The following is a 27,658-nucleotide window of genomic DNA, read 5'->3' as shown; positions in this document are numbered from 1 at the left end:
TGGATGTTCTGTTTCCATTAATGTAGTTTCCCTGTTCCTTTACATTCTCTTCTTTGTTTTAAAGTAATTTTTGACTGTTTGGTATCATATAGGTGATTTTTTAAAGGAGCACAGTACCTATGGGTGATACTATGTTTTTAGCCAGGTTGTTATTTAGCTACAAGGTGACCAAGGTTAGTTTCAGTTCAAGGTTTGATGAGTATCTCAGTGCAGTAGTCTCGGGGAGTCCTCTGGTCTCAACCAGTCCAGTAACTCTGTTTTTTTTTTTTTTAAGAAATTTAAGGTTCTTTTCCACATTTTTCTTCCTTTTTATCAGGTTCCATCTATTGTGCCCCTGACTAGAATGGTTGGTAGTGACAGCCAGGCACCATCTAGTTCTTCTGGTCTCAGAGTAGATGATGCCGTGATTCTTTGTCCCATAGACTAGTTTCTTTGAGAATTTTGTTTTCTTCTTTCTCTTTTGCTCCTGATGAGTAGAGACCAATGGTTTTATCTTAGATGGCTGCTCACAAGCTTTTAAGACCCCAGACACTACTCACCAAATTTTTTAAAAACTAAGAATTTTTTCCTAAGGGTCTTATTTATCTTTTGTTAAATTTAGTTCTAGATGCCATACCTTTTTGATACTATTGTAAATAGAACATTATTTTAAATTGTTTTATCATTGTTGTTGCTGGTGTTTAAAATGTAACCTGTCATTTAAAAAAAGGTATTGAGCTTATTTTCGTCAACCTTACTTAACTTCCTTATCAATTCTAATAACTTGTTAGTAGAATCTTTAGTTTTTCAACCAGATAGTTAAATCTGCTGCAGATCATGCCAGTTTTATTCTCCCTTTCCAATCCACATCTTTTCTTCTTCTTATAGTACTGCACTTGCTAGCACTTCCGGTACAGAGTTGAATAGAAGCTGTAATATAGGCTTTATTTGCTTTGATCCTGATTTTCTAAAGAAAATGTTTTACCATAAAATAAGGATTTTTGCTGTAGGTTTTGGTGTTTAAGCTGTACGTTAGATGTTTTTTGTTTTTTAAATCAGGAGAAGGAAACTGCTGTCTATTTCCAGTTTGCTGAGGCATTTTTTAAATCAATAACGGGTATTGCATTTTCAGATTGTGTTTTCTCCTACATCTTTTGAAGTAATAAGATTATTCTTTTTTTCTTTAATCTGTTACTGTAGTAAATGTTAAATGCTAAGCCACTTTTACATCCCTAGATTAAGCCAGCTTGTTCCAAAATTATTTTTTTGTACACTGCTGTCTTTAGTTCCCTAATATTTTGTTGAGATGATTTTTACATCTATATTTATGAGAAATTGTCTTGTAACTTTTTTTCCTATTCTTTGCTAATATTGATACTAAGCATATACTAGTTTCATAAAATGAGTTGGCAGGTGTTCCCTCTTTTTCTTTTCCGTACAAGCATTTTTATAAAATTGTAATAATCTGTTCCTTGAAATTTTGTCAGAATTCATCTGTAAAGCCATTTAGAGTGTGTTACGTTCTCCATGAGAAGGTTTTTAAATTACCTATTCTTTAGTAGTCACAAAATTATTCAGGTCTTCTTTTCTTCTTAAGTACCTTTGGTAAGTTGTAATTTTCTTGAAATTTATCCATTTAATCCAAGTGTTCAAGTTTATTGCCATAAAGATGTTTATGGTATTCTCTTTTCCTTCTAATCTTGCTAAATTTATAGTTATGTCCTTTTTCATTTCTAATGAAATGTCTCATTTTTTTCTCTACCAATCTTGCCAGAGTTTTGTTTATTAGTATTTTTAAGATATGAATGCTAACATATGGAAACCCTGGTGGAGTAGTGGTTAAGTGCTACAGCTGCTGACCAAAAGGTTGGCAGTTTGAATCCACCAGGCGCTCCTTGGAAACTCTACAGGGCAGCTCTGTTGTGTCCTATAGGGTCGCTACGAGTCGGAATCAACTCGACGGCAACAGGAGAAGGAGGAAAATGCTAACCTTGCTTGTCTTCTCTATTTGGTTTAAGTTTCTTAGTTTCTGCTTTTACTATTACTCCCCCCTTTCCTCTTCTTTGTCTGTTTTATTTTCCCCCAGTTTTTTAAGGTAGACTCTCAATTAAGTTTCAGTCTTCTTCTTTAACATACGCATTTAATGCTATACATTATAAACTGTGTGCTACAGTGCTTCAGCTATACCCTGCAATCTTAATACAGCGTATTTTGTTATACATTTTTAATATTGCCTAATTTCCATTATAAATTCCACTTTTACCAGTGAGTTGTTTGGATGTGTAGTTTTAAATTTTTAAACTTCAGCAAGGGAGTTATTTATCTTTTTGTTTGTTAATGTCTAATTAGTTGGTCAACTGGTATTCTTTGCAGTTTATTGAGATTTATTTTATGGCTTCGTATATTATCAGTTTTTTGGTAAATGTTCCATCTGTGCTTGAGTAGATTGTATATTCTCTAATTATTGGGTCTGGGATTTTATACAAGTTTAGTAAATCAGCTTTGTAGTTGGCGTTGTTCAGATTTTCTATATATAATTTTTTGATTTAGCAAAAATTGAGAGTTTACTAGGGTGGTGGATATATCGGTTTTCCCATTAGTTCTATCTATTTTTGCTCAGTTTATTTTGAGAATATCTTATTAGATGCATGAAGCTCTAGAGTCGTTACATCTTCCTGATGAACCGTTCCTTTCTTCCTCCTTTGTGATCCCCTTGATCATCACAATATTTCTTGTTTTAAAATCTGCTTCCCCTCCCCCCAGTCATAATTTTGAACGTGTTATCAGGAGGGACCAGTCCCTGGAGAAGGACATCATGCTTGGTAAAGTAGAGGGTCAGTGAAAAAGAGGAAGGCCCTCAATGGGATGGATTGACACAGTGGCTTCAACAGTGGGCTGAAACATAGCCAAGATTATGAGGATGGCACAGGACTTGGCAGTGGTTCATTCTGTTGTACATAGGGTCACTATGAGTTGGAACCGACTCGATGGCACCTAACAACAGCAGCAACAAAATTTTGTCCCTAAGGGGCTCTGGTGGCACAGTGGTTAAGCGCTCGGCTGCTAACTGAAAGGTCGAGGTTGAACCCACCAGCTGCTCCATGAGAGAAAGATATGGCAGTCTGTTTCTGGAAAGATTACAGCCTTGGAAACCCTGTGGGGCAGTTCTACTCTGTCCTGTAGTGTCTCTATGAGTCCAACCCGATGGCAGTGGGTTTTGGAATTTTGTCGCATAACGTTAATAATCACAAAGCATATCCGACTGGTTTTTTAGGGAACCTGACTTTTTGTGTAATTCTATCCATTAGCCACACTACTCTAGGTTTGTAGCTTAGTTGTCTTTCTCACAAAAAATTTATCAATCAGTGATGGAAATTACCATTTAGTATGTTTTTTATTTTTATTATTTAATCTTCTGCTGCAATCTGTGGAGTAGGTACATAGTTACCTACACTTTATAGATGGGGAAACTGAGTCTCAGACAGGTAAGTAATTTGCCAAAGGTAACCAATAATTAGGAGAGAGTTGGTAGATCCATTACTTTCGCATTAGAATTTTCTTAAATTCTACCAAATGCTAATTAAATCGGTATTATAACATTGTGGGATTTTTTTCTGTCTCCAGTTTATTCTAGTTAAAAATCCCTTAATATGATAGGAAATAACATATATTCCCAAAAATATGTCTCACCAAATAGCAGACCCATTTCCATTTTAAGTGGTACTTCTTAGAATAGAAGGATTCTGGTGCTCTCATTTTAGAACTGTTCTGTGCTGCATCATTGCAAGGATTTAGTTTGTTGCCTTAGTTTGGGACAGTCAGCCCAAGGCTAAAATTGCTTAAGTTCCATTTCCAAGGAGACATGCAGACTTGTAATAAATCTTGTGCCGTCATTCTCTTTCCGGAGATGTGAACAAGGGTTGCAGGTAAAAATTATACTGCAACTAGAGCTAGATGAGTTTTGGCAGGTTTAGATTGTTTTTAAACTTTTCTTATTTCAAGCTTTAATGCTTCTCAATTCTGTCTAGACAGGAGCATTGGGCTGGCAAGCTGGGATAGCACTGATTCTGGCTCCATACTACATGCAGGGACCTCCCATCAGTCACTAAAATTCTGGAGACTTCATTGCTCTTTTATTTTTTTTTTAATTTAGAAATTAAGTTAATAATGCCTCCATACCAACCTGAAACATTTTGGTCCGTCAAATTTAAATGTAAAACTGCTTTGCAGACTGTAAAACACAGAATTATTGCAATTTTTTTAGAAAAAATGGAAGTTAGACTTCCACCACACATTAAAATGTTTAAAGATGAGCCCTCTAAAACTCTAAGCCCTTCTGACCTTGCCTGTTTTTTTGCGCCATCCATGGTAATACGTAAGCATTTCTAAAGTCTCTTTTATCTCCTATTTCTAAGATCATCTTAGTTTATTGGAAAACACCACTGAAAAGCAAGTAAGTGAAAAGTAGTATTTCCGATGCAGACCTGAGGCTTTGTCTCCTTGGGCCTTGGCACAGTGTTTGCTCTGTGGGTGATGTGCCACTTGGGTTACCGAGGAGAGCACAGAGGCCAGTTCAGACGCCCGCCTCCGGTGTCCTCCCATTACCCGTGTGCAGGGCTGGCGTGCCCTCACACCCAGGGGCCTCGGCCTCAGCCCTGGAGATCCAGGCTGCTGACTTGCAGCCTGGGCAGTCTTGGTGCTTGGCTTGAAGCCTCTGCAGTACTCTCCTGTCTTGGATGACCATGTCTTAACAAGTTTCACATCATTAGATCCAGCACGTTCTCAGGGGACATCTATACGAGGAGCTCTTTGCTTCAGGAGTTGAATTATTACCGTAACAAAAATCTGGACCAGGGAATGTCTTAACTTTTAAAATTTACGTAGCTTCTACCATAGTAAATTTTCTCAGGGGTTATAGTAAAACAAGATATTTTATCACAGTGCCTTGGCTCTGTAAGAATTTGGTGCCAAACTTATAACGCCTCATTACTTAGACAAGTGAGATTGTGAAATGACAGAAAATGTCTGGCAAATTGAGAAGGGTCCATATTTACAAGTCAAGTTGATGAGGAAATATTCAGAGAACCCAAAGTAGTGCCACGTTTGCTAAAGTGTTTGCTTTTTTGAATGTATTTCTTTCTAATTTTGCAACAATGTTGTGCTATCTTTATTATGAAAACCATTATTTTAATATTTTTGTTCTTAGATATGGTCAGCAGACACTGCTGCTTTTGTTTATCACAAGAGTAAAGTAAACAACTGCCTTTCTTTTGGTGGGGGTAACATCTCTGAGGCTCTGGACCACTAGCAGTGTTTGGCACATATGAAGCTCTTTTTATGACCAGGGTGATGATGTAATTTATTGTCCAAGCCAAAATACTTTAAGAAAGAGAGGGGGCGCTATTATATCACACTATGACAGCGGACTTACCCTGGGACTGTCAGCCCACATGGTATGTGGTCACCTCATTGTAGCAGTATTTAGGACCTACTTGCCATACGAAGGAAACCCTGGTGGCGTAGTGGTTAAGTGCTACGGCTGCTAACCAAAGGGTCGGCAGCTCGAATCCTCCAGGTGCTCCTTGGAAACTCTATGGGGCAGTTCTACTCTGTCCTATAGGGTTGCTATGAGTTGGAATCGACTTGACGGCATTCGGTTTGCTTTTTGGTTTGCAATAGAAACAGGGACTTGGATTTCTTCCTAATGGGAAGTTAAGGCAACTCACAAGTTGATTGAATATATGTTATCTCATTCATACTTCATACTAATTTTGTTAGGAAGTATTTTTATCCTCATCTTACAAAAGAGAGAGCAGAGGATACCAAGAGACTTGCCTGAAGCCATAAAGCAATTAGTAGCCACAGAAATCCAGAGACATCTTACCTCACACCCAGTCCTTGTCTTTCATGTGGACGACCTCCCCACAGGCAGGAGGCTTCTCTGCCTGTATATTTAGGATGTTTTTATGTTCCTGCACCTTCCTTTTCTGAGCCATTGTGATGACTTTCTTTAATTTAAATTGGGGCACCTTAAACTTTAATGTGCTTGCAGATCACTGGAGAGCTTGTTAAAATGTAGATTCTGAACCAGTAAATCAGGAATGGGCCTGAGGGTTTGCATTTCCAATAAGCTCGCAGGTGATGCTGGTGCTACTGGTCTGTACTTGCTTTGGGCTTCATATACAGTAAGTCACCAGGTTAAGAATGTCCAACTTACGAACAGCTTGTACTTAAGAACAGACTGCCATAAAGCCTATTGTATTAAAAATTTGAGTTAAATACAATGGTTTATAATAAAGAACGTGTGCATTACTTTGTGATGCTCATGAAAACATTGCACGGCTTCAGGGGTTCATGGGCTCCAGCCTTTTTTAAGTTGGATGATGTTGCCGTTAGTACTGCGTTGAGTAACTTTGTATTTGGCTTAAATTTTCCTCTCGTAACTGTGCCTCCAAAGCATAAGCTCGATGCAACTGCTTCTGACGCATCAAAGAAAAGGAAGACGATCACCATTGAAAATAAAGTGGAAATATAAAAGTGATCAGAAAGAAGTGAGATGCCATCTGTAGTTGGAAAAGCGTTAGGCTATAGTCAGCCCACGATCGGAAAAATTTTAAAGGATAAAGTGAGAATAATGGAACATGTGAAAGGCTCTGCCTGGTAAAACCTTCAGTTATTACTAATCAACACAGTGGTTTAATTACTGAAGTGGAAAGGGTATCGATAATTTGGTTAGAAGATCTAAATGAGCATTAAGATGCCTCTTAGCCTTACCCTAATGCAAGAAAAGGCTCGAAGTCTTTTCCATGAGTTACGTGCTGCACACAAGTGAAGGTGTTTGTGATGAAGAATTTGTTGTGAGTAGGAGTTGGCTTATTTGTTTCAAAGTGAGGGCAAATTGATATTCAAGTGCATGGTCAAGGTGAAGTAGCAAGGGCCAATGTAAGTGCTATGAGTGATTTTCCTGAAATGTTGGAAAAAATTATTTAGGAGGGAGGTTATTTGCCAGACTAAAATTTAATGTAGACGAGACTGGCTTATTTTAGAAAAAAAAATGCCTGAAAGGACCTACATTTTGAAAGAGGAAATAGATGCACCAGGGCATCAAAGGATAGGCTAACGTTATTGCTTGAGGGTAACACATCCAGGGATTTCAAGCTCAAACTTTTGCCCATGTTTTGTCCCCTAAATATGAGGGCACTTTGCCATATCATTGAGATATCTCTTCCCATTATTTGGAAGGCAAATGCAAAGGCTTAGGGTACAGTTGCCATCCTGAAGGTTGATTCTTGAACCATTTTGTCCCTGCTGGTGAACATTATTGCTTGGCCAGGAAAATTCCTTTCAGGGTTCTCCTTGCGCTTGATAACACACCTGGACATCCAAGCACTTTAGAAGATCTTCAGCTCCATGTAAAAGTCTTTTTTTTTTTTTACCCCCCAATACCACGTCGCTACTTCTGCCAATGGACCAGGGAGCCATAGCCTCCTTTAAGGCCTGTTACTTATGGTGGACCTTCTCACAAGCAGCAGGGCTAACCAAGATGATGTGATGAGCTCAAGAGAGATCTGGAGGAGTTGTAACATCTAGGATGCCATCAAGAGTATTGCTGATCCTTGGGATGAAGTGAAACAGTCAAATATGAAAGGAATGGGGAACAAATTGTATGCTCAATTTGTGCATGCTCATTAGAGGTTTACAGTTAACAACATCGCCGAATCCAGGCAAGCTGTGGTTGCTATTGGTAATTGTCGAGGGACAGCCCCAGCAAGGAAAGACCCTCACCGTGTGTCCTGGCGGACAATCCGGAGAACTGACACATAGCCCTTTCCAAATTCATACGTTCAGGGAAACTTACTGACGCAGGCAAACAGCTGCTCTCCAGTGGCGGCCGGCTGGAGTATTTTCTCCAACCGCCTAGCAAGAGACCCAAGCTTATATACCATTCCAGCTGGGTCCAAGGCTCATTGTTTTTCTTTCACATCCCTGGGCAGTCAGTGTTCCCAGGACTTCACATCCAGGCCCAGGCGATTTCCTTCCTGTTGCTAAGGTATTCCTTGGCCTTGGCCACTGGCCCAGTCATGCCACTCCCGGCCTTGTACCTTAGCCTGAGTCCTTCCCAAATTCATCCCTAGCATGCTTTGGGGAAGAACAGAGCTCATTCCATTAGGGAGGGGATGCATATAGCTGAGCAGTATTACCCTACAGTAATAACTGCAGTTAGACATCAATGAAAATGATATTGTAGAGTTACTCGACCCCCGTGCCAAAGAACTAATGATAAAGACCTTATGGAACTGGAACAGCAGATGGTAGTATTTGAGGAACTACAGCAGCATATAGTAGCATTTGAGGAAGAAAATGGGGACCTAGAAACTCCAGAACCGAGAAAGTTTTTGACGAAAGAGTTAGCTGAAGTCCTTCATCTCATTGAAGCAGGGATGGCAAAGTTAGAGGAGCAAGATCCTAATATAGAGAGGTTCACCAAAGTTTACTGTACAGTCACTTAGGGCCTTAGCTGCTACAAGACCATTTATGATGAGAAAAAGAAAAGCTCTGTACAAATCTCCCTTGATGCCTACTTCAAGAAGTTGACTCAAGTAGTAAACACCCCTCTGCAGCAGCAGAATCAAACCCTGACTCTCCAGCACCAGGTTCACCTTCTCCTGCTTCATCCAGGTTACCTCACGAACACCCCTTCCAGTATGCAAGACATCAGTGGAACAAGAGTAAATGTTAACCTCTATTTTTTTTTTAATCATGATCTTTTTTCTATCTAAATTGTCTTAGTCATAAAAAGCCAGATCTCAGTTCTTCAGACAAACACAGGCATTTTTAAATAAAGAACAAAAATAATTGTGGAAAATTTAGGTAAATTAAGTAAGTAAATTAGGTCGTTACGGTTAATTGTTGACATATTACGCTCCAATTGTAGAAACAAAATTTCTGCCATCTTGCCATCAATGGCAAACAAATCACAACCCAAATACTACCACTTCGATAATGCAAGAGGCTTTAAGTAATTGTTAGAATAATCACCTTTCAGACACTGTGGATAATTGCTGTCTCCTAAATTCCTAAATTGCTCTACCTGTACCTCTTTGGTGACACAGAGCACATTTTCCCTTGCATTGTTCTTAATCTTGCCACTCATCCTTCTTCTTGTTTTGGTGGCCGGGCCTGTGTCAGAGCCATCGTTGTCTGGCCTGCCCCACCTGGCATGGTGCCGTGCACACAGTGCGATGCTCAGCAGAGGGTAGTGTGTGGTCCTCACTGACAGCCCTGACCTGCCTCGTGCCCTACCATCTCCCACAGGCAGGTCCTCCATTCAAAACAGGCACAGCTATCAGTCCGCATCGCACCACAGCCACTTCAGGTGCCACCAGACTCTTTGAACGAATCAGACAGGCATTCATATAAAATAAACCCAGGGAAGGGCATACTATAAAGTTCACCCAATGAATGTTAGTTTGAAAAAAGTCACATTATCACTTGTTGAGGGATACAGATTGTTTCAGAAAACCATTTCTGAAGAATTCTATACTAAGATAGTTTGTAAAAGTTGCAGATTGCAAAGTTTTGTTAATAGTATAGCTAGACTTCTATGGAAAATGGTATGGTGCTTTCCCAAAAACCTAGAACTAGAAATACCTTGTGATGCAGCAGTCTAACTCCTAGGTATATACCTTAGATATCTAATAAAAGAGACATGCACAGACATGCATGCCCATATTCATTGCAGCATTATTTACAATAGGAAAAAAATGGAAACAATCTAATTGCTCTTCAACGAATGATAAGCAATATGTGGTACATACATACAATGGAATACCTCTCAATCATAAAGAACAATGATAAATCTGCAAAACATAACATGGATGGATCTGGAGGACATAATGCTAAGTGAAATAAGTCAGTCACATAAGGACAAATATTGTATAATCCCACTTTTATAAGAAAACAAGAATAGATATATATACAGAGACCAGAGTTTATTGGTGGTTACCAGGGGTGGGGGGTAATCACTCTCTAGTCTGTAGATACTTATTATCAGATAAAAGTATCTATATGTACATGTATGTACAGATATATGTGTGCACACATATATATTCATAGAGGACACAGTTACAGATACTTCTCAGATGTAACCAAACACCTTGCTAGAATGGTTTTCTGCGTTTGAAGGCTTAGGACCTTAGTCTCATGGGACAACTCAGTCAACTGGCATAATATAGTTCACAAAGTTCATTTCTGCCTCCTAGTGAGGCAAATAATGTCTAAGGTCTTAAAAGCTTGTGAAGAGCCATTTAAGATATAACTATTGGTCTCTACTCATCAGGAGCAAAAGAGTAAGAAAGTAACCAAAATCTCAGAGAAGAAACTAGTCTACAGGGCCAATAGCCTTCATGAGCCGTGGCCTCATTTACCCTGAGACCAGAAGAACTAGATGGTGCCCAGCTACAACTACCAACTGTTCTGATCAGGGCTACAATAGATGGACTCTGATAGGAGAAAAAAGTGGAACAGGAATCAAATTCTTAAAAAGTCCTAACTTACTGGACTAGTTGAGACCAGAGGACTCGCTGAGACTCTCGCCCTGAGATACTCTTTAAACCTTGAACTGAAACTATCCCCTGAAGTCACCTTTTAGTAAAATAACAGCTTGGCACACAAAATAAAGGATACTAACTGTGAGTGTGGTGTTCTATTAATAAACCATCTATATAAGATCAAAAGGTCAACAGTTACTCTAAAGCAAAGATGAGAAAGGGAACTATAGAACTGGAAATGGAACAATTGGAACACAAATAAAGAGGATGTTGACACATTGTAAAAAATGTTAACTAATGTCACTGAACAGTTTGTGTAGAAATTGTCAAATGAGAACCTAATTTGCTGTGTAAACTTGCACCGAAAATAATAAAAATATTTAAAAAAAAAAAAAAGGAAAGCTAGACTTAGTGTTGTAGGAAACGTACCAGTGAAAAGAATGGTAGATACTAGGAGGTAACTAAAAGATAACAAAGTGGAAATCTGCTTCCCTTTGCTGTGGAAAGAGAATTACAGGAGGAAGATGTGAGGCTTGGGTTTGGTGTATTTGGTTGTTTTCAGTGTAGAGTCAGTGTCTGCAGCTGGGTATATTTTCTTTTTTGTCTGTTGCTTGATGGAAAAGTAGCAGGTGTTCTGGAGCGTAGCAGTCGGAAGGGCCTTTGTAGATCTGTTATTGTAATGAGGAGACTAGAAAAAAACAGTGTCTTTCTGTAATTCTCTCCATTTGTTCCCTGACCGTAAAGAAAAGCAAATTAATATGCTCCCTTTCATTAGCTCCATCAGCTTAACATTAGTTGGACGTGACCTGTGTGACCAAGGCAGAGAAATTGGTGGCACCCACAGGAAGCAGCTGCTGGCATTCTGGAGCCAAGTGAACAGAACATCTGAGGAATCTTCATGGGCCCTGGGAGAGTTAGTGCCAAGATGGGATTTAGAAGAGCTGAAAGGAGCTTTCCAGGGAAAGCCTGTGTACAACTATGGAATTAGGAAGAAGGCTAAAGATCAGTGAGAATGATACAACTTGTATTTATGTATTTATTTCTTTAAGAAGTTTTACTAATTTTTTTCTTTTATTGGTAAAAGTTTATATGTCATCTTTTAAAGATACCATTTCCCAGCTGGTGTCATATTTTACATTGCCTGATAGTAAAGGAGATGTTACAGGGAAAGTGTTCTGTTTTCAAATAATTTGAGGAAATAGATGTAGCGGTTAAATGGGTGTCTACACTTAAGGACTACTCATAGCTTTCAGTGTGCTAATATGAATTGGGAATTCCCTGGAAGGGAATTTACTTGAGTGAATCTCAATTGAAAAACCTGACCTGGTTTTATTGCTGTTATCTTCTCCCACAAGACAGGTCCTCCATTCAGTAAGTACGGGCACAGGAGTTGATCAGCTTCAAACTAAGTCTAAATTATCAAAGCTGAAATACAAAGGCAGAAAAAAAAAAACTGGAATAGCGAATCCAGGAACTGTGGGACAGTATCAGAGAGCGTGACATACTCCCAACTGGAGTTTCAGAAAGGAGAAGAGAGAGCTAAGAAGACAGAAGAAATATTTGAAGGATAATGGCTGAGAATTTTCCAAAAATAATGAAAATCAAACCAGATATCCAAGAAGCTTAGAGAACCCCCCAAGCAGGATAAATAACAAAAAGAACACACCTAGGTACATCATAGTCAAACTTCTGAAACCCAAAGGTAAAGAGAAAATCTTGAAATCAGCCAGAGAAAGAAAAAGATAAAGAAGTTTAGCAGACTTATCAGAAACTATGCAAGTCTAAACTCTCAAGACTCATAGCATGAGATATATTTGATTAAAATACCATCAGAAGGGGAAAGTTTTCTGATTAGTGCCAGTTTTTTCTGAATATGAACTGGAGCCTGCAGATAAAAAAGTAATTCATTGTTTGACAATCAATTCCACTAAAAGTGGAAGTATTTTCAAAAACTGAGTTAATGACCAAGTTCTGTGGCATACATTGAAACATTGAAGATAGACTGATAACACTTTGATTTCATTGTTTTTTTGAAAACCTGTAAAAGAATCACCCGGTTGGAGAATGTATTGTCTTCTGAAACACAGTTATTTGAGGAGGTAGATGTGTTTGCTTAAGCATATTTGGCTATTTTATAAGTGAAAAGAAACAAAGAGGTAAACAGGAAACGATGAAAGTACATTTCCTTACTAAGAACTTGATTGTTGGGTCCTATATAAAAAGCATTTAGCTTTAATTCCTGTGTCCTGAGAATTGATAGGAGTTGGAATCGACTTGACAGTATACAACAAGGACAACAACAAAGAATTGAAAAATCTAAAACAGACCACATTTACAGGATATGTAGATAAAACAATAGCATGTAAATTAAATATTAATCACATTCGAGGATTATTGTATAGGTCAGTAGTAACAGTAACAATACTAGCCAGAATTGACTTGATGGCGCTAACAACAATTATTAATACAGCATCTACTCTATACTAAGCCTGACTATGTTGTTGTTGTTGTTAGGTGCCATCGAGTCGGTTCCGACTCATAGCCACCCTGTGCACAACAGAACGAAACACTGCCGAGGCCTGCACCATCCTTACAATCGTTGTTATGCTTGAGCTCATTGTTGCAGCCACTATGTCAGTCCACCTCGTTGAGGGTCTTCCTCTTTTCCGCTGACCCTGTACTCTGCCAGGCATGATGTCCTTCTCCAGGGACTGATCCCTCCTGACAACATGTCCACAGTATGTAACACGCAGTCTCGCCATCCTTGCCTCTAAGGAGCGTTCTGGCCGCACTTCTTCCAGGACAGATTTGTTGGTTCTTTTGGCAGTCCATGGTGTATTCAATATTCTTCGCCAACACCACAGTCCAAAGGCGTCAACTCTTCTTCGGTCTTCCTTATTCGTTGTCCAGCTTTCACATGCATAGAATGCAATTGAAAATACCATGGCTTGGGTCAGACACACCTTAGTCTTCAAGGTGACATCTTTGCTCTTCAACACTTGCAAGAGGTCCTTTACAGCAGATTTGCCCAATGCAATGCATCTTTTGATTTCTTGACTGCTGCTTCCATGGTTGTTGATTGTGGATCCAAGTAAAATGAAATCCTTGACAACTTCAATCTTTTCTCCGTTTATCATGATGCTGCTCATTGGTCCAGTTGTGAGGATTTTTGTTTTCTTTATGTTGAGGTGTAATCCATACTGGAGGCTGTGGTCTTTGATCTTCATTAGTGCTTCAAGTCCTCTTTACTTTCAGCAAGCAAGGTTGTGTCATCTGCATAACACAGGTTGTTAATGAGTCGTCCTCCAATTCTGATGCCCTGTTCTTCTTCATATAGTCCAGCTTCTCATATTATTTGTTCAGCATACAGCATACAGGTATGGTGAAAGAATACAACCCTGACGCACACCTTTCCGGACTTTAAACCAATCAGTATCCCCTTGTTCTGTCTGAACAACTGCCTCTTGATCTATGTAAAGGTTCCTCATGAGCACAATTAAGTGTTCTGGAATTCCCATTCTTCGCAACGTTATCCATAGTTTGTTATGATCCACACAGTCGAATGCCTTTGCATAGTCAATAAAACACAGGTAAACATCCTTCTGGTATTCTCTGCTTTCAGCCAGGATCCATCTGACATCAGCGATGATATCCCTGGTTCCACGTCCTCTTCTGAAACCCGCCTGAATTTCTGGCAGTTCCCTGTTGATATACTGCTGCAGCCGTTTTTGAATGATCTTCAGCAAAATTTTGCTTGCGTGTGATATTAATGATACTCTTCTATAATTTCCACATTCGGTTGCATCACCTTTCTTGGGAATAGGCATGAATATGGATCTCTTCCAGTCAGTTGGCCAGGAAGCTGTCTTCCATATTTCTTGGCATAGACGAGTGAGCACCTCCAGCGCTGCATCTGTTTGTTGAAACATCTCAATTGATATTCCATCAATTCCTGGAGCCTTGTTTTTCGCCAATGCCTTCAGAGCAGCTTGGACTTCTTCCTTCAGTACCACTGGTTCCTGACCATATGCCACCTCTTGAAATGGCTGAATATCAACTAATGCTTTTTGGTATAATGACTCTGTGTATTCCTTCCATCTTCTTTTGATGCTTCCTGCATTGTTTAATATTTTCCCCATGGAATCCTTCACTCTTGCAACTCGAGGCTTGAATTTTTTCTTCAATTCTTTCAGCTTGAGAAATGCTGAGTGTGTTCTTCTGTTTTGGTTTTCCATCTCCAGCTGTTTGCACATGTCATTATAATACTTTGTCTTCTTGAGATGCCCTTTGAAATCTTCTGTTCAGTTCTTTTACTTCATCAATTCTTCCTTTTGCTTTAGCTGCTTGACACTCAAGAGCAAGTTTCAGAGTCTCCTCTGACATCCATATTGGTCTTTTTTTTTTTTCTTTCCTGTCTTTTCAGTGACCTCTTGCTTTCTTCATGGATGATGTCCTTGATGTCATTCCACAACTCATCTGGTCTGCCTGCGGTCACTAGTGTTCAGTGCATCAAATCTATTCTTCAGATGGTCTTTAAATTCAGATGGGATATACTCAAGGTGATATTTTGTCTCTCGTGGACTTGCTCTGATTTTCTTTAGTTTCAGGTTGAACTTGCATATGAGCAATTGATGGTCTGTTCCACAGTCGGCACCTGGCCTTGTTCTGACTGATGATATTGAGCTTTTCCATCGTCTCTCTCCACAGATGTAGTCAATTTGATTTCTGTGTGTTCCATCTGGCGAGGTACATGTGTATAGTCGCCATTTATGTTGGTGAAAGAAGGTATTTGCAATGAAGAAGTCGTTGGTCTTGCAAAATTCTATCATTCCATCTCTGGCAATGTTTCTGTCACCAAGGCCATATTTTCCACCTGCTGATCCTTCTTCTTTGTTTCCAACTTTCACATTCCAATCGCCAGTAATTATCGATGGATCTTGACTATAAGTTTTTGAAATACATTATCATTTTTGAATCTCATGTAATCCCATGAAAAGGTATTGTCAGCATTTTGCAGATGAGAAAAAATGTTGGTCAGTAAAATGCCCAGCTTTTTTCCACTAAGCTGGTTAAGTAGCCTATCTAGGATTCAGACTCCAAAAGCTGTGCTCTTTCCTGTATGAGACAATGGAAGCGAAATAAGGGGAGGTTCAGTTTCAGGCAGGTGTTGGTTTTAAGGCAGGCCATGCTCCAGTTCTGCGTTCCTGGGGCTAAGGCGAGGGTCAGTGAATGGATGTGCTGGATGATGTAAAGCAGCCATTTTAGCAGGCAGAAGCTAAGGATGCAGGGTATGGCCTGCAAGGCCCCGCGGCACCATGCGGTCAGGCCATCTCTTGTACGTTGTTCTTTACCATCGTTAGCTAATCTGAGCATTATGCTTGATTTGTCACATTCTTGATGTGCTGGCAGGACTCTGTTTAACCTTTTACATATGATAATAACCAGATCCCAAGAAGAACTGTGAAATTATACGTCACTGTTAGGATATGGGAAACCCTGGTGGCATAGTGGTTAAGTGCTACGGGTGCTAACCAAAAGGTTGGCAGCTCAAATCCACCAGGCGCTCCTTGGAAACTCTATGGGGCAGTTCTACTCTGTCCTGTGGGGTCGCTATGAGTCAGAATTGACTTGATGGCAATGGGTTTGGTTTGGGTTTGGTTAGGGTATGAGATTTAGCCGTTGCTGGAAGGCAAGGTAGTATTTTCTCCCTTGGAAGGTATGAAAACTGAAGTAGAGTCTGGTATAACATAGAATTGACTATATGGTGAAGTAGTAATTAATCGCTTTTAATGCGCCAGACTGGTAGATTTTAATTTTAATATAAGGAAAAGTAACAATATGATTTTAGCTTTCGGTATTTTGAATGCACTTTCATTGATATATAATTACTCATTACCTGTCAGGTTGGATGTATTCATTCTGCTTCTTCAACATAAAAGATGCAAGAGTCTTGAGTTTAGGGGCAACAATATAAAACATCTGTGCTACGCTGTAGCTGTAACCACTTTTGAAATTACAGCAAAAAAATGTGTTATCTCAGCATTTGTTATCATGACTGATTCCTGAAGTGATATCTACAGCAGAAAATGTTGGCCAGGAAACATTTTTCTAACTTGAAGTTTAAGATTTAACTTCTAATATTGTTTATTTTTAAAAAGGCATATAAATTTACACAAAAATCTGTTTTTTGTTTTTATTTTGCTTTTGTTGTGTTTTTTGTTCTTTTATTAAAAAACTTTAAAAAAGGAAGTATTCTCTAAGGGAATAAATATATAACTCCATTCCAAGAGCTGAAATGCATTTATTAATGCAGTTAACTACAACTGGATTTAAAAAAAATCTATTTTACTGTTTAAACCTGTTACCATCAAGTTGACTCCGACTCATAGTGACCCTATAGGACAGAATAGAACTGCCCCATAGGGTTTTCAAGGAGTGGCTGGTGGATTCAAACTGCTGACCTTTTTGTTAACAACCTGAGCTCTTAGCCACAATGCCACCTGGACTCCGTTTTACTATTTACACCACCAAAAAGAAAAAAAAAATAACCCACTGCCTTTGAGTGGATTCCAACTCATAGCAACACTATAGGACAGAGTGGAACTGCCCCATAGGATTTCTAAGGCTGTAACCTTTACATAAGCAGACTGCCACATCTTTCTCCCACAGAGCTGTTGGTGGGTTTAAGTCGCCGACCTTATTTACACCATGCATAATATAATTTTTTATTTAATTTGTGATTTGATGGGTTAATATCTGCCCTTTGAACTATTTTACTAGGATTGTACTTACCTTCTATTTACATGGTTTCTTATATTGTTGGTAAATGTTCTTTGTATTCACCTCGAATACATAATCTTTCAAATACTGTTTTCAGGTATCTTTTTTTCGCATGCTTTTTTTTCTTTACACCCTTTGATTTGTTGTAAACCTGACAAGGAAAGAATTAAGCTTCATTAAATTTATCTCAGTGTTTGCCCTTCCCATTTATGTTTGGATTTCTAAGATACTGGGTACCTAAAGAAATGAGCTACTTCCAAATGGAAAGGGGTATTTTGCGTTTGCCTCTTAGATCTAATACTTGGAATTTCCCTCGGCATAATCGTCCTCAGAACAGAAATAGTAAACCTTTCAAAGATCCCTGAGCACAGCTGTGTGCCTTTGCAGCTTGCCCATTTCTCCCCTCTTTCTCTAGCCATTCTCAATCTCAACACAGGCACTATGCCATCGAGCCTTCTGTTTTCTCCCTCCACTGCGGACTTGACTTCCCTCCTTATCTGCTATGGATCTCCACCCCTCCATCTACTGCATCTGTGCCCTCCCCTTCCACCTGCTGTATCTATGCCTGCCCTCCTGCACCTACTGTACCTCTGCTTGCCCCCTCCATCTACTCTATCTGTGCCTACCCCCTCCATCTACTGTGTATCTGTGCCTGCCCTCCTGCACCTACTGTACCTCTGCTTGCCCCCTCCATCTACTCTATCTGTGCCTGCCCCCTCCATCTACTGTGTATCTGTGCCTGCCCCCTGCACCTACTATGTGTGTATCTGTGCCTGCCCCCTCCATCTACCGTGTATCTGTGCCTGCCCCCTCCATCTACTATGTGTGTATCCGTGCCTGCCCCCATCCATCTCCAGTGTGTGTATCTGTGCCTGCCTCCTCCATTTACTGTATCTGTGCCTGCCCCCTCCATCTACTGTATCTGTGCCTGCCCCCTCCATCTACTGTATCTGTGCCTGCCCCCTCCATCTACTGTATCTGTGCCTGCCCCCTCCATCTACTGTATCTGTGCCTGCCTCCTCCATCTACTGTATCTGTGCCTGCCCCCTCCATCTGCTGTATCTGTGCCTGCCTCCTCCATCTACTGTATCTGTGCCTGCCCCCTCCATCTACTGTATCTGTGCCTGCCTCCTCCATTTACTGTATCTGTGCCTGCCCCCTCCATCTACTGTATCTGTGCCTGCCTCCTCCATTTACTGTATCCGTGCCTGCCCCCTCCATCTGCTGTATCCGTGCCTGCCCCCTCCATCTACTGTATCTGTGCCTGCCTCCTCCATTTACTGTATCTGTGCCTTCCTCTGCTATCTGCTGTGTCTGTGCCTGCCCCCTCCATCTACTGTATCCGTGCCTGCCCCCTCCATCTACTGTATCTGTGCCTGCCTCCTCCATTTACTGTATCCGTGCCTGCCCCCTCCATCTACTGTATCCGTGCCTGCCTCCTCCATTTACTGTATCTGTGCCTTCCTCTGCTATCTGCTGTGTCTGTGCCTGCCCCCTCCATCTACTGTATCCGTGCCTGCCCCCTCCATCTACTGTATCTGTGCCTGCCCCCTCCATCTACTGTATCCGTGCCTGCCCCCTCCATCTACTGTATCCGTGCCTTCCTCTGCTATCTGCTGTGTCTGTGCCTGCCCCCTCCGTCTTCTGTATCTGTGCCTGCCCTGAATTATGATATCTACCAGCACCTCTTTCCACCTATTCCTCTGACTAAAGCCAACCCTTTCACCTGTGATCTTGTAGCTTTTCTTTCTGCCTTCTTGGGAACTGAATGCTCTTAATTCCCTCTGCTTCTCTACATCTTTAGTTTGTGCCACTTTGTGTATCTTTACCATTAGCATTATTTTCTAAAGCCAGATGAAGTCTTTTCCAACCTTAAAAATGTCTCCCTTCACCCAACGTCCCACTGCAGCTACTGCCTAAAATCTCCCTTTCCACCACTCAGTCACACTTCTGGGAACAGGTAAGGGTTGTGTGTTCTCACTCTTTCTGTTTCTTCACCTCCCACTCTGTCATCAGCCCACTCTAGTCTTGCCCCCATCACTCTGGCTCTTGCTTAGGTCACTGTTGATCCCATTGTCACTGGTTTTGTACCTGTAGTCTCCTAACTGGTTTTTTCTAATCCATTCTTGCCTTCTTTCTATCCCATATCTACCCTGCAGCCAAAGGAATTTTTTTAGAACACAAGTCTGATCATCTGACATCCTTACTTAAAACTCTGCTGTGGCTTAGTGTGCCGCTCAGTCCAGGGAGACTAATATCATCCACTTCTGACCGCCAAATTGTGTGGCAGATAACAAATCCCACTCCACACACCAAATGCATTTGTGGAAGTCTCAGCTTCCCTTTCCCTGTTCAGTTCAGACCCAAGTTGCTCATGCAGCCCTTCTCTCTTTCACCTCCTACCACCCGGGGCTAGGTCAGCCAAAAAGTTCAGGAATCCACATGACTCTCTCCACTTCAGACCAGTCAGCCTCCATTATCCTTTGCGTCCTGTGGTTCACTGCAGTGGCTCACAGAGCTCATAGGAAACACCATACCTGCGATAACGGAACAGTTTTAATATAACAAAAAAGGATACAAATGAAGAGACATTTACAGCAAGGTGTGGGAGGGGTCCCACCACAGAGCCTCCATGTCCCAAAGAGGGATGTGCCACCCTCTCAAGAGCAGATGTTCGCTCTTACCAACTAGGAAGCTCCATCTGAGCCTCACCACATGGCCATGATAGATTCCATCATGCCTTGTGAGGCTTAGTCAGCATTGGGACGTCAGGTGGCCCCCGCCTTGGTCTGGCCAGCTCCCACTCATTAGCCTCCAATGTTGGCCCGGCTCTCAGAAACCTGGAACAAAAGGCCACATTGCTTCCTGCACCTCACACTTATGACCACCTGGAGTCCCTGGGTGGTGCAAATGGTTAGCTCTCCACTACTAACAAAAAGGATGGAGGTTTGAGTCCACTCAGAGGTGCCTCAGAAGAAAGGCCTGTCCATGTACTTCCAGAAGGTCATGGCCATGAAAACGCTATGGAGTAGCTCTACTCTGCACACATGAGGTTGCCATGAGTTAGAATGGACTCAATGGCAAGTGGTTTGGCTTTTTTTTTTTTTTTGGTATACCGTCAGTTTGAAGATAGAAATGAACGTCCTCCCTTAGTTGACTACCAAGGTGCTACCCGATCCCACTCCTGCCTGCCTCTCCAGCCCACCTGCAGCCACTCTCCTGCCTCCCCCCACCGCTTTTCTTCCAGTTCCTGCAGACAGCCTGTCCTTCTCTGCCCTTCGTACATGCTGTTTCTTCCACTTCGAATGCTTTGTTCTCCCTCCCTTCCATCCATCCTTGGCTAAACAGAAAACCAAGCCTGTTGCCATTGAGTCGATCCCAAATCACGGCGACCCTGTAGGACAGAGTGAAACTGCCCCGTAAAGTTTCCAAGACTGTACTCTTTACGGGAGCAGACAGCCACATCTTCCTACGGCAGAGTGGCTGGTGGTTCTGAACCACCTACCTTTTGGTTGGTAGCTGAGTGCTTAACCTCTGTGGCACCAGGGCTCCTCATTCCATGTCTAGTTAGTGCGTATTCATTTCATGAAACTCACTTTGTCATGTCCTCTGGTGAGCCTTCCTAGGTCACCACCCCCACGCAGTCCTTCACCACTTTCTGCTCAGTACTGTTTTTTACATTTGTAGTCATGTGGATAATGCTAGCCTATAACTGTCTTGGGGACAGAGACCCTGTCTGTACACCATTTTGTATTTCTAGCTCCTGGAGAGGGGGAGCTTGCCCATGGAAGTTTTATTGTTTGTTGGGTAAGAACATTTTTGTCAAAATAAAGTTATTAAAGCGTTGTGAAGGTTGAACAACTCTCCTAAGGATACTGTCCACATAAAGTATAAAAAAAAAAAAACCCAGTGCTGTTGAGTCGATTCCGACTCATAGCAACCCTAAAGCGACCCTATAGTACAGAGTAGAACTGCCCCATAGAGTTTCCAAGGAGCGCCTGGTGGATTCAAATTGCCGACCCTTTGGTTAACAGCTGTAGTGCTTAACCACTATGCCACCAGGGTTTCCTAAGGTATAATATAGAGTATAATTAAAGAAGTCTTAACATTTTGAGACAAGCAATTGACAGATACTAAACTAAATCTTGACTTTTTAAAATTCTGTTTGAGAAAATTTTTCTTTCATACCCGATTGGTGTCTCTAGCATTCAGAAAGTCTTTGGCCTTTTACCTGTCTCAGGATTGACACTGTATGACTTCCTTCATTTCATGCCTTTTATACCTGGTTTGATTTTCTTATAGTCAAACGGAAAGAGAAAAGAAAAGACTACAGGTTTGTTCTGTGAGCCTTCATCAAGTACTTGTGTAGTCTTTTGCTTAATAAGCCATTTCCTAACCATCATTCTTGTATTCATTTATTCATTCAACATGTACACCTGAGGGTCTGCTGTGTGCTGGGTGCTGTTCTAGTCTCCGGGGATATGGTCATGCACGCTGCTCACGTTATCATTCACCAGCGGTTAATTTGTGCACTATAGTGCTGAGGAACTTGCACTGTTTATACTTAGAGGAGCTTGGGGAAGAAAGACCTGGCAGCCTACTTCTGAAAGATCAGCCATTGAAAACCCTATGGAGCACAGTTCTACTCTGACACGCATGGGGTTGTCATGAGTCAGAATTGATTCAAGGGCAGCTGATTTGGTTTTTGGTTTAATTTGATTGTAAATACAGAGTTGAATGAAGTAATAGGTTTCTTAAATAAACATCAGCATTAATGATTTTAAAGGTAGAGTAAGATTGGATAAAGTACCTCTTCAGATACATTATTAGTTTATTTCTAAGAGGATATTTAAAATTGTAGGATTAGGCCTAACAGTGATTAACTAAATCGTATAGGGACATTAGACTGTGTTCAAGCGCTGCGATTCTTTCAGCTTAGAAAATAAAAGAATATGCGGTTAATTATCATGGTTATTTGTTGAGCTATCAGTTCAGCTTTAATACTGGCTGGTACCATGAATTATAATTTATTTCTTGATATTTTAATCTTTTAGTCCTATCATCAGTTATTGTATACACTTAAAACTAGAGAGCACTTGAGCAGGCATTCATCAGTAAGGAAGGAATGGAAAAAGTATTAACGTCACGGCTTTAAGCAGATTTAAAAATACCAGCGTCAGTGTCTTAGGTCTCTACAATCTTGTGTTTGTATGTACAAACACCTATTTGACAAATTACCCCTTTTGAAATTGAACGTCTTCATTCTTGTTGTCTTGTCACCTAAAGTATTTAAAAGTAATAATTATTTTTAAAACTATAATAAAATTCTATTTTTTATTTGATGTTAAATTTCTGACTCCTCCATACATAGTGTAATGCCATGACTTATTAAGCAGTTTACTCATATGTTCTTTTTCTGTTGGTTTCTCAAGCCACTGCCAAAAAATATGGTGTCTCGTCTTTGTGAGTCTAAAAAGGTTTGTGCTGCAGCTGATACGCAACTTCAGGTATGTATCGTCCTGATGTTTTCCAGAGTAGTTATCCAGATAAGTGTGTAACTTTAGGTTCTTGCCAGTGCTGCACATTTATGATGATAATTATGCTTCTAAAACATCTTTCATCTGAGTTCAAAGAACTTGACTAAGATTGACTCAGTACTCGTACTGTCCTTACAAAGTGGATGTTAAGATTATTTTCCATTTTCAGTTGGGAAAATCAAACCTTGGAAAAGTTACATGATTTCTTCTAAATCACATATATCAGCATCAATGAAGTTAGGACTCAAACCTCGTTATATATGTATTTTTCCAGTTTGTATCTTTTTTTTTTTTAGATCTGAAGTTTAAACATTAATAGCCATTATTTTTAGGTAATATTCAAAACCAATTTTTCAGGTTTCTGGATGAAGAATAAAAAAAAATTGTGAACCATCTGGTTGTCATTTCTACATGATAGCAGATATTGAGGTATTTGTAATTACAGTGTTTGTTTATGGAATTTTTATTCTTCATCAGATCTCAAGACTTATGTAAACATTGCCTAAATACCCACCTTTTATCTTAGGCAATATTTGCTTTGTAATGATACAGTTGCCTATTTAAAAGTGTAAGCACTATTGAATTACCTTATACTTTTCCCTAGAAAGTAATAAATCAGCACTATTTTTGTTATACCTTAAAATATATTTCAGTGAAGAAAATGCATAATATAGGCAAAACCATGAATTTATGTTTGATTTATGTTAACCAATCTCTGTTCATATCAACATAATTAAAAGCAAGGAAAAACAACTTGAGGATTTTTGCATTATTTGAAAAAATTAACATTGCTTGGCAAAAGTCTTTTGATTTGCTAGTATCTACAGTAGAAATCCTGCCCCCTCCCTCTTTTTAAAAAAATATATATTGCATTGCTGTATGTTACTACTGACCGGCAATTTTTCTGTTGTGGTAAATGTAAGATAGCAAAACATTTGCCATCGTGATGTTGTTCAACCATCACCATTAACCATTCCTGAATTTGTGTTGTGGCTTTCTTTTGAACAGTTATTCCAGAGATTTTCTTTTAAAATGGAAAACCAACTTTTTCCCTCCTTCCACCCTCCAAAAGAACCACCCCCGGAGAGAGGGAGAATCAGAGAGAGAGGAGAGGAAAGAGGACAGAAAGAGAAGAGAAGGTGATTCCTGACAGAATAGCCGCTGTGCCCAGCTTTGACATGGTGCAGTGATCCTCTTGCACAGTAGAGACAAACAGGGTTGGGAAGGAAATGAATTGTTTCTGAGTTCTAAGGAGATAGAAATAGTGTTTAAAAAATTGTGAACTGTTTTATCATGCATCATTTTTCTGTGGCTCTAAGATTCTTGGTCCCAGGAAAGCACAACTCCCTGGGTGGGTGAATAGGCTCATCACTTCAGGATTGTTTGCTTTAACAGCAAGTAAGCAGGAAATAATGCACATTTAATTTATTTTGCGGTTTTTATAATTAAAAAAAAAAAGTCATTCCATGTTTCAGTTGTTTGTGAAAGGCATAATTGAAAAAAAAAGAAACTCTCAAATTTTGATTTTGTTTATAGACTGGGGCAAAAAACACCTCAGTTGATGTTAGAATTTAAAAGTTTTGAGTCCTAATAAAGACAGAACAGATGAGCTGTTTTAGCTTCTCTGCTTATCTTTATGGATTGTTACTTATTATAGAATATAGAGTTGAAAGAGCTGTATTTAGCTATATGTTTAGATTACCAGTTAGAGTAAAGCAATATTTATATTTAGGAAATGTCTATATTTTTTCCTAGGGAGGTTTAAACTTGAGTTTATAATTTAGAACCATAATTCCATATCTAGATGAAGCCAGAAGCTAGAGGTCATTTAAATTTTTTCTTTTATCCAAACTAATCCTCCCTTCTTTCAAGTCAACAGCTGCACATTCTCTACAAGTTCCATTTCTAAATCAGAAAGATATATATTGGTAGCATATTTGCATGTCAAAATTGTTCTTTGAAATAAAGCATTTTCTACCTTCTTATATTAGGTGAACTCCAAACATTGCTAATATTCAAGTCAAACGTTTTGGTGAAAAAGCACTTTATCTTGACTTTAGATTTTATAGGCAAAATTTAGTTTTCAGTACTTTGTAAGCAGCAGAGTTCATGTGCAAATTTCCTTTAATGCTTTCTTTCCCTCTTAGGTTTCAGTGGCCTATATCCTGCATTCTGAGAGGCGTGATCCCTCTCCCTGGTCACCTAGTTGCGCCTAGAATCACCCCTATTCGGCAGCTGCTTCCTTTGTGCTTGCTAAGACCAGGTGCTGGGGTCTGACTTGGCCCTACCTCCAGGCTCACCAGCAGCTGCATCAAAATTCTTTGCAACATCTGTACTCACCAGATGCTAGACTGTGGTTCCTTTCTCTGTTTGATGTTCTGTCACTTCTCATCACAAAACTAGGATTCTGACCATTTCATTTTCTCACTCAAGATACATCAGGATTCCAGGAAAAATCAAACAAGATTTGCCAGATTCCAGGTGGTCACAAGTTATAACTCTTTATTTTTTCACATTTTCAACTAAGTGTATATTGGCAGAATTCTAGTCTTGTTTAATTTGCTACATTGTGCATAAGGAGTATCTTATGAATAAAGCTCAAAATTCTTTAATATCCTTAATCATGAAAAGGTTAAAAGCATTCCTTTTAATCATTACCACAGTTTTAAACATGGTATGAAATAGGTCGCAAGCAACATACATTCATGTTTTTGGATGTTTTCAACTGATTTACAATTATTATTCTGGTACACTTATAATATCTTTGGTCTACCCCATCTTGGCTGTAAGGATGGACTCCCAAAAGTAAATGGATGTTTTCATTGTCTAGGTCTTTTATGCTACTCTGGATCAAATCTACCACGGGAAACATCCCCTGAGGAGGTCAACCACAGACATTCTTAAGGAAACACAGGAGAAATTTTATGGGTTACCCTACGTTCCCGACACCGTGAGTCCAGCATTTTAATCCTATCGTGTGTGAGTTTGAATGGTTTTGCTCACATATCTGTGAGAGTGAGCAGGTTGTGATCACCTTCTTCCTTGGAGAGCTTGAGATCCTTGCATTTATGTAGAGGTTTCACAACTTGGGGCAAGTGCAGGAAATTGCCTGGCTCACTTAATGTCTCTACACATCCATTTATATGTGTTTATTTTCCTCTTGTTAGCTATGTTTTTCTAGATTTCTGGGAAAGCGGTGGTTAAAGAAAGGCCATTGAAGTTAGTCTATATCCTTCTTTTTCATTCCTTTTCTATACGAAAGATGGTTAGCAATGTAAGATGAATGTGGCTATCAATCCGTAGTCATTTTCATTGCAGTGAACATTTATTGAGTACCTTACTGTGTGCCAGGGATAGATGTAATAGATGCTTTACATGTCTTACCTCATTTAGTCCCTGTCAGGGTAGATAGCAGGGGTGTTGTTACCATTTATTGAGAACCAGTTACCAGACAATTTATCTAATTACTTTGCAAAAACATATCTGATTTAACTCTCAAAACAACCCTCTGAATCAGGTAATATCCCTATATTTGGGCCTGAGATTGAGGCTCAGGCACATTAAATGTCTTATCTAAGATCACAGCACAAACAGTTAAGTACTTGACTACTAGCCAAAGGGTTGGTGGCTTGAACCCACCAAAAGGTGCCTCAGAAGACAGGCTTGGCAATCTACTTCTAAAAGGTCACAACCTTGAAAACCTTATGGAGCAGTTCTATTCTGTACACAAGAGCTCGCCATGGGTCGGAATCAACTTGGCAGCAACTGACAACAACAAAGGTCATTTCGGTAGAAGTGGTTATGTTGAGACCCCAAACAAACTACTAAAGGCATGCTTTGTTCATTACCCCAGCATTCCTGTGAGGAGGTTGGTGTAGTGGAAAGAGTACTGGCTGTTGCAGTTAGCCATATGCCTGACTCTTTTATACTACTCAGTACTCTTTCAGTTACAAGTGATAGAGGCCCAGCTCATTGGCTTAAGTAGAAAGGGAGTTTATGGAGTCTCATAACTGAAAAGTCCAGGATTATGTCTGACTTCAGGAACACTGAATCATGGTCTTAAACAAGGTTGTTAAAAATCACTCCTTCTTTCCATTTCTCAGCTCTGTTTTTCCCTGGGTTGGTCTCATTCTCAGGCAGGCTCCCCTGACTAGGTGGTGGGAGGGCTGCCAGTAGGTCCAGGTTTGTATCCTTCTAGCTGAGTTAGTCCAAGAAAGAAAGCTCACTTGAAAGTGCTCTATCACCTGTAAAATGCAGAGTAAATGTAAGGTGGCTTCATTTGTTATGGCACTGAACATCAGAACATGCCGTGCTAAGTGCTAAGAGGCAAAGTCAACCAGGAAACTATCATTGCCCACGTACCCTCAGGTCCTAACACTCAAACATGCACAGGAAGAGTTTATACTTACCAGACCAGTAGAGTAACAGGGTATTTTATCTTCATTATATTCTTTATCAACAGTTTTTTTTTTTTTTTTGTCTTAGAGGCATAGTCATCTGCTCCAGCTATATCAATGCTAGTCATACCAACTACTGATTTTTGATCTTACATATAATACATTGTTTAATACTGTACGTTATTGAGCTATTGATTATCTGTATTGTTGAAAACTTGTGTCAGTAAGAAGGATCTAATGATTCACCTGTGGAAAAAATAATAATAACAGTTGCCTAGGTTTTAATAAAGGAGCACTGGTGGCTCAAGGGTTAAGTGCTTGGCTCACCTAAAGGTCTGTGGTGGAACCCAGCAGCCGCTCTGTGGGAGAAAGATGTGGCAGTCGGTATCCATAAAGATTACAGCCTTCCAAACCT

At 40.0% G+C, this 27,658-nt stretch overlaps 1 protein-coding gene across 5 annotated transcripts in view; it reads left to right on the top strand.

The window, feature by feature from the left end:
• Positions 1-27,658, top strand: part of MIPEP (mitochondrial intermediate peptidase) — a 228,736-nt gene that overhangs the window by 125,394 nt on the left and 75,684 nt on the right. For 2 of the 5 annotated variants that reach the window (XM_049867153.1, XM_049867154.1), the window contains 2 exons: positions 22,742-22,816; positions 25,677-25,796. In XM_049867153.1, the coding sequence (XP_049723110.1) occupies positions 22,742-22,816; positions 25,677-25,796 (195 nt within the window). Of the gene's footprint in view, positions 1-22,741; positions 22,817-23,203; positions 23,276-23,854; positions 23,986-24,993; positions 25,328-25,676; positions 25,797-27,658 lie in introns of those variants that run through there. The other 3 variants (XR_007515046.1, XR_007515047.1, XR_007515048.1) reach the window with 3 other exon arrangements.

Source organism: Elephas maximus, chromosome 23 (genome assembly GCF_024166365.1).
Source record: "Elephas maximus indicus isolate mEleMax1 chromosome 23, mEleMax1 primary haplotype, whole genome shotgun sequence".
In the NCBI taxonomy this organism is placed as follows: Eukaryota; Metazoa; Chordata; class Mammalia; order Proboscidea; family Elephantidae; genus Elephas; species Elephas maximus.
This window is presented reverse-complemented; position numbering and strand designations above follow the sequence as displayed.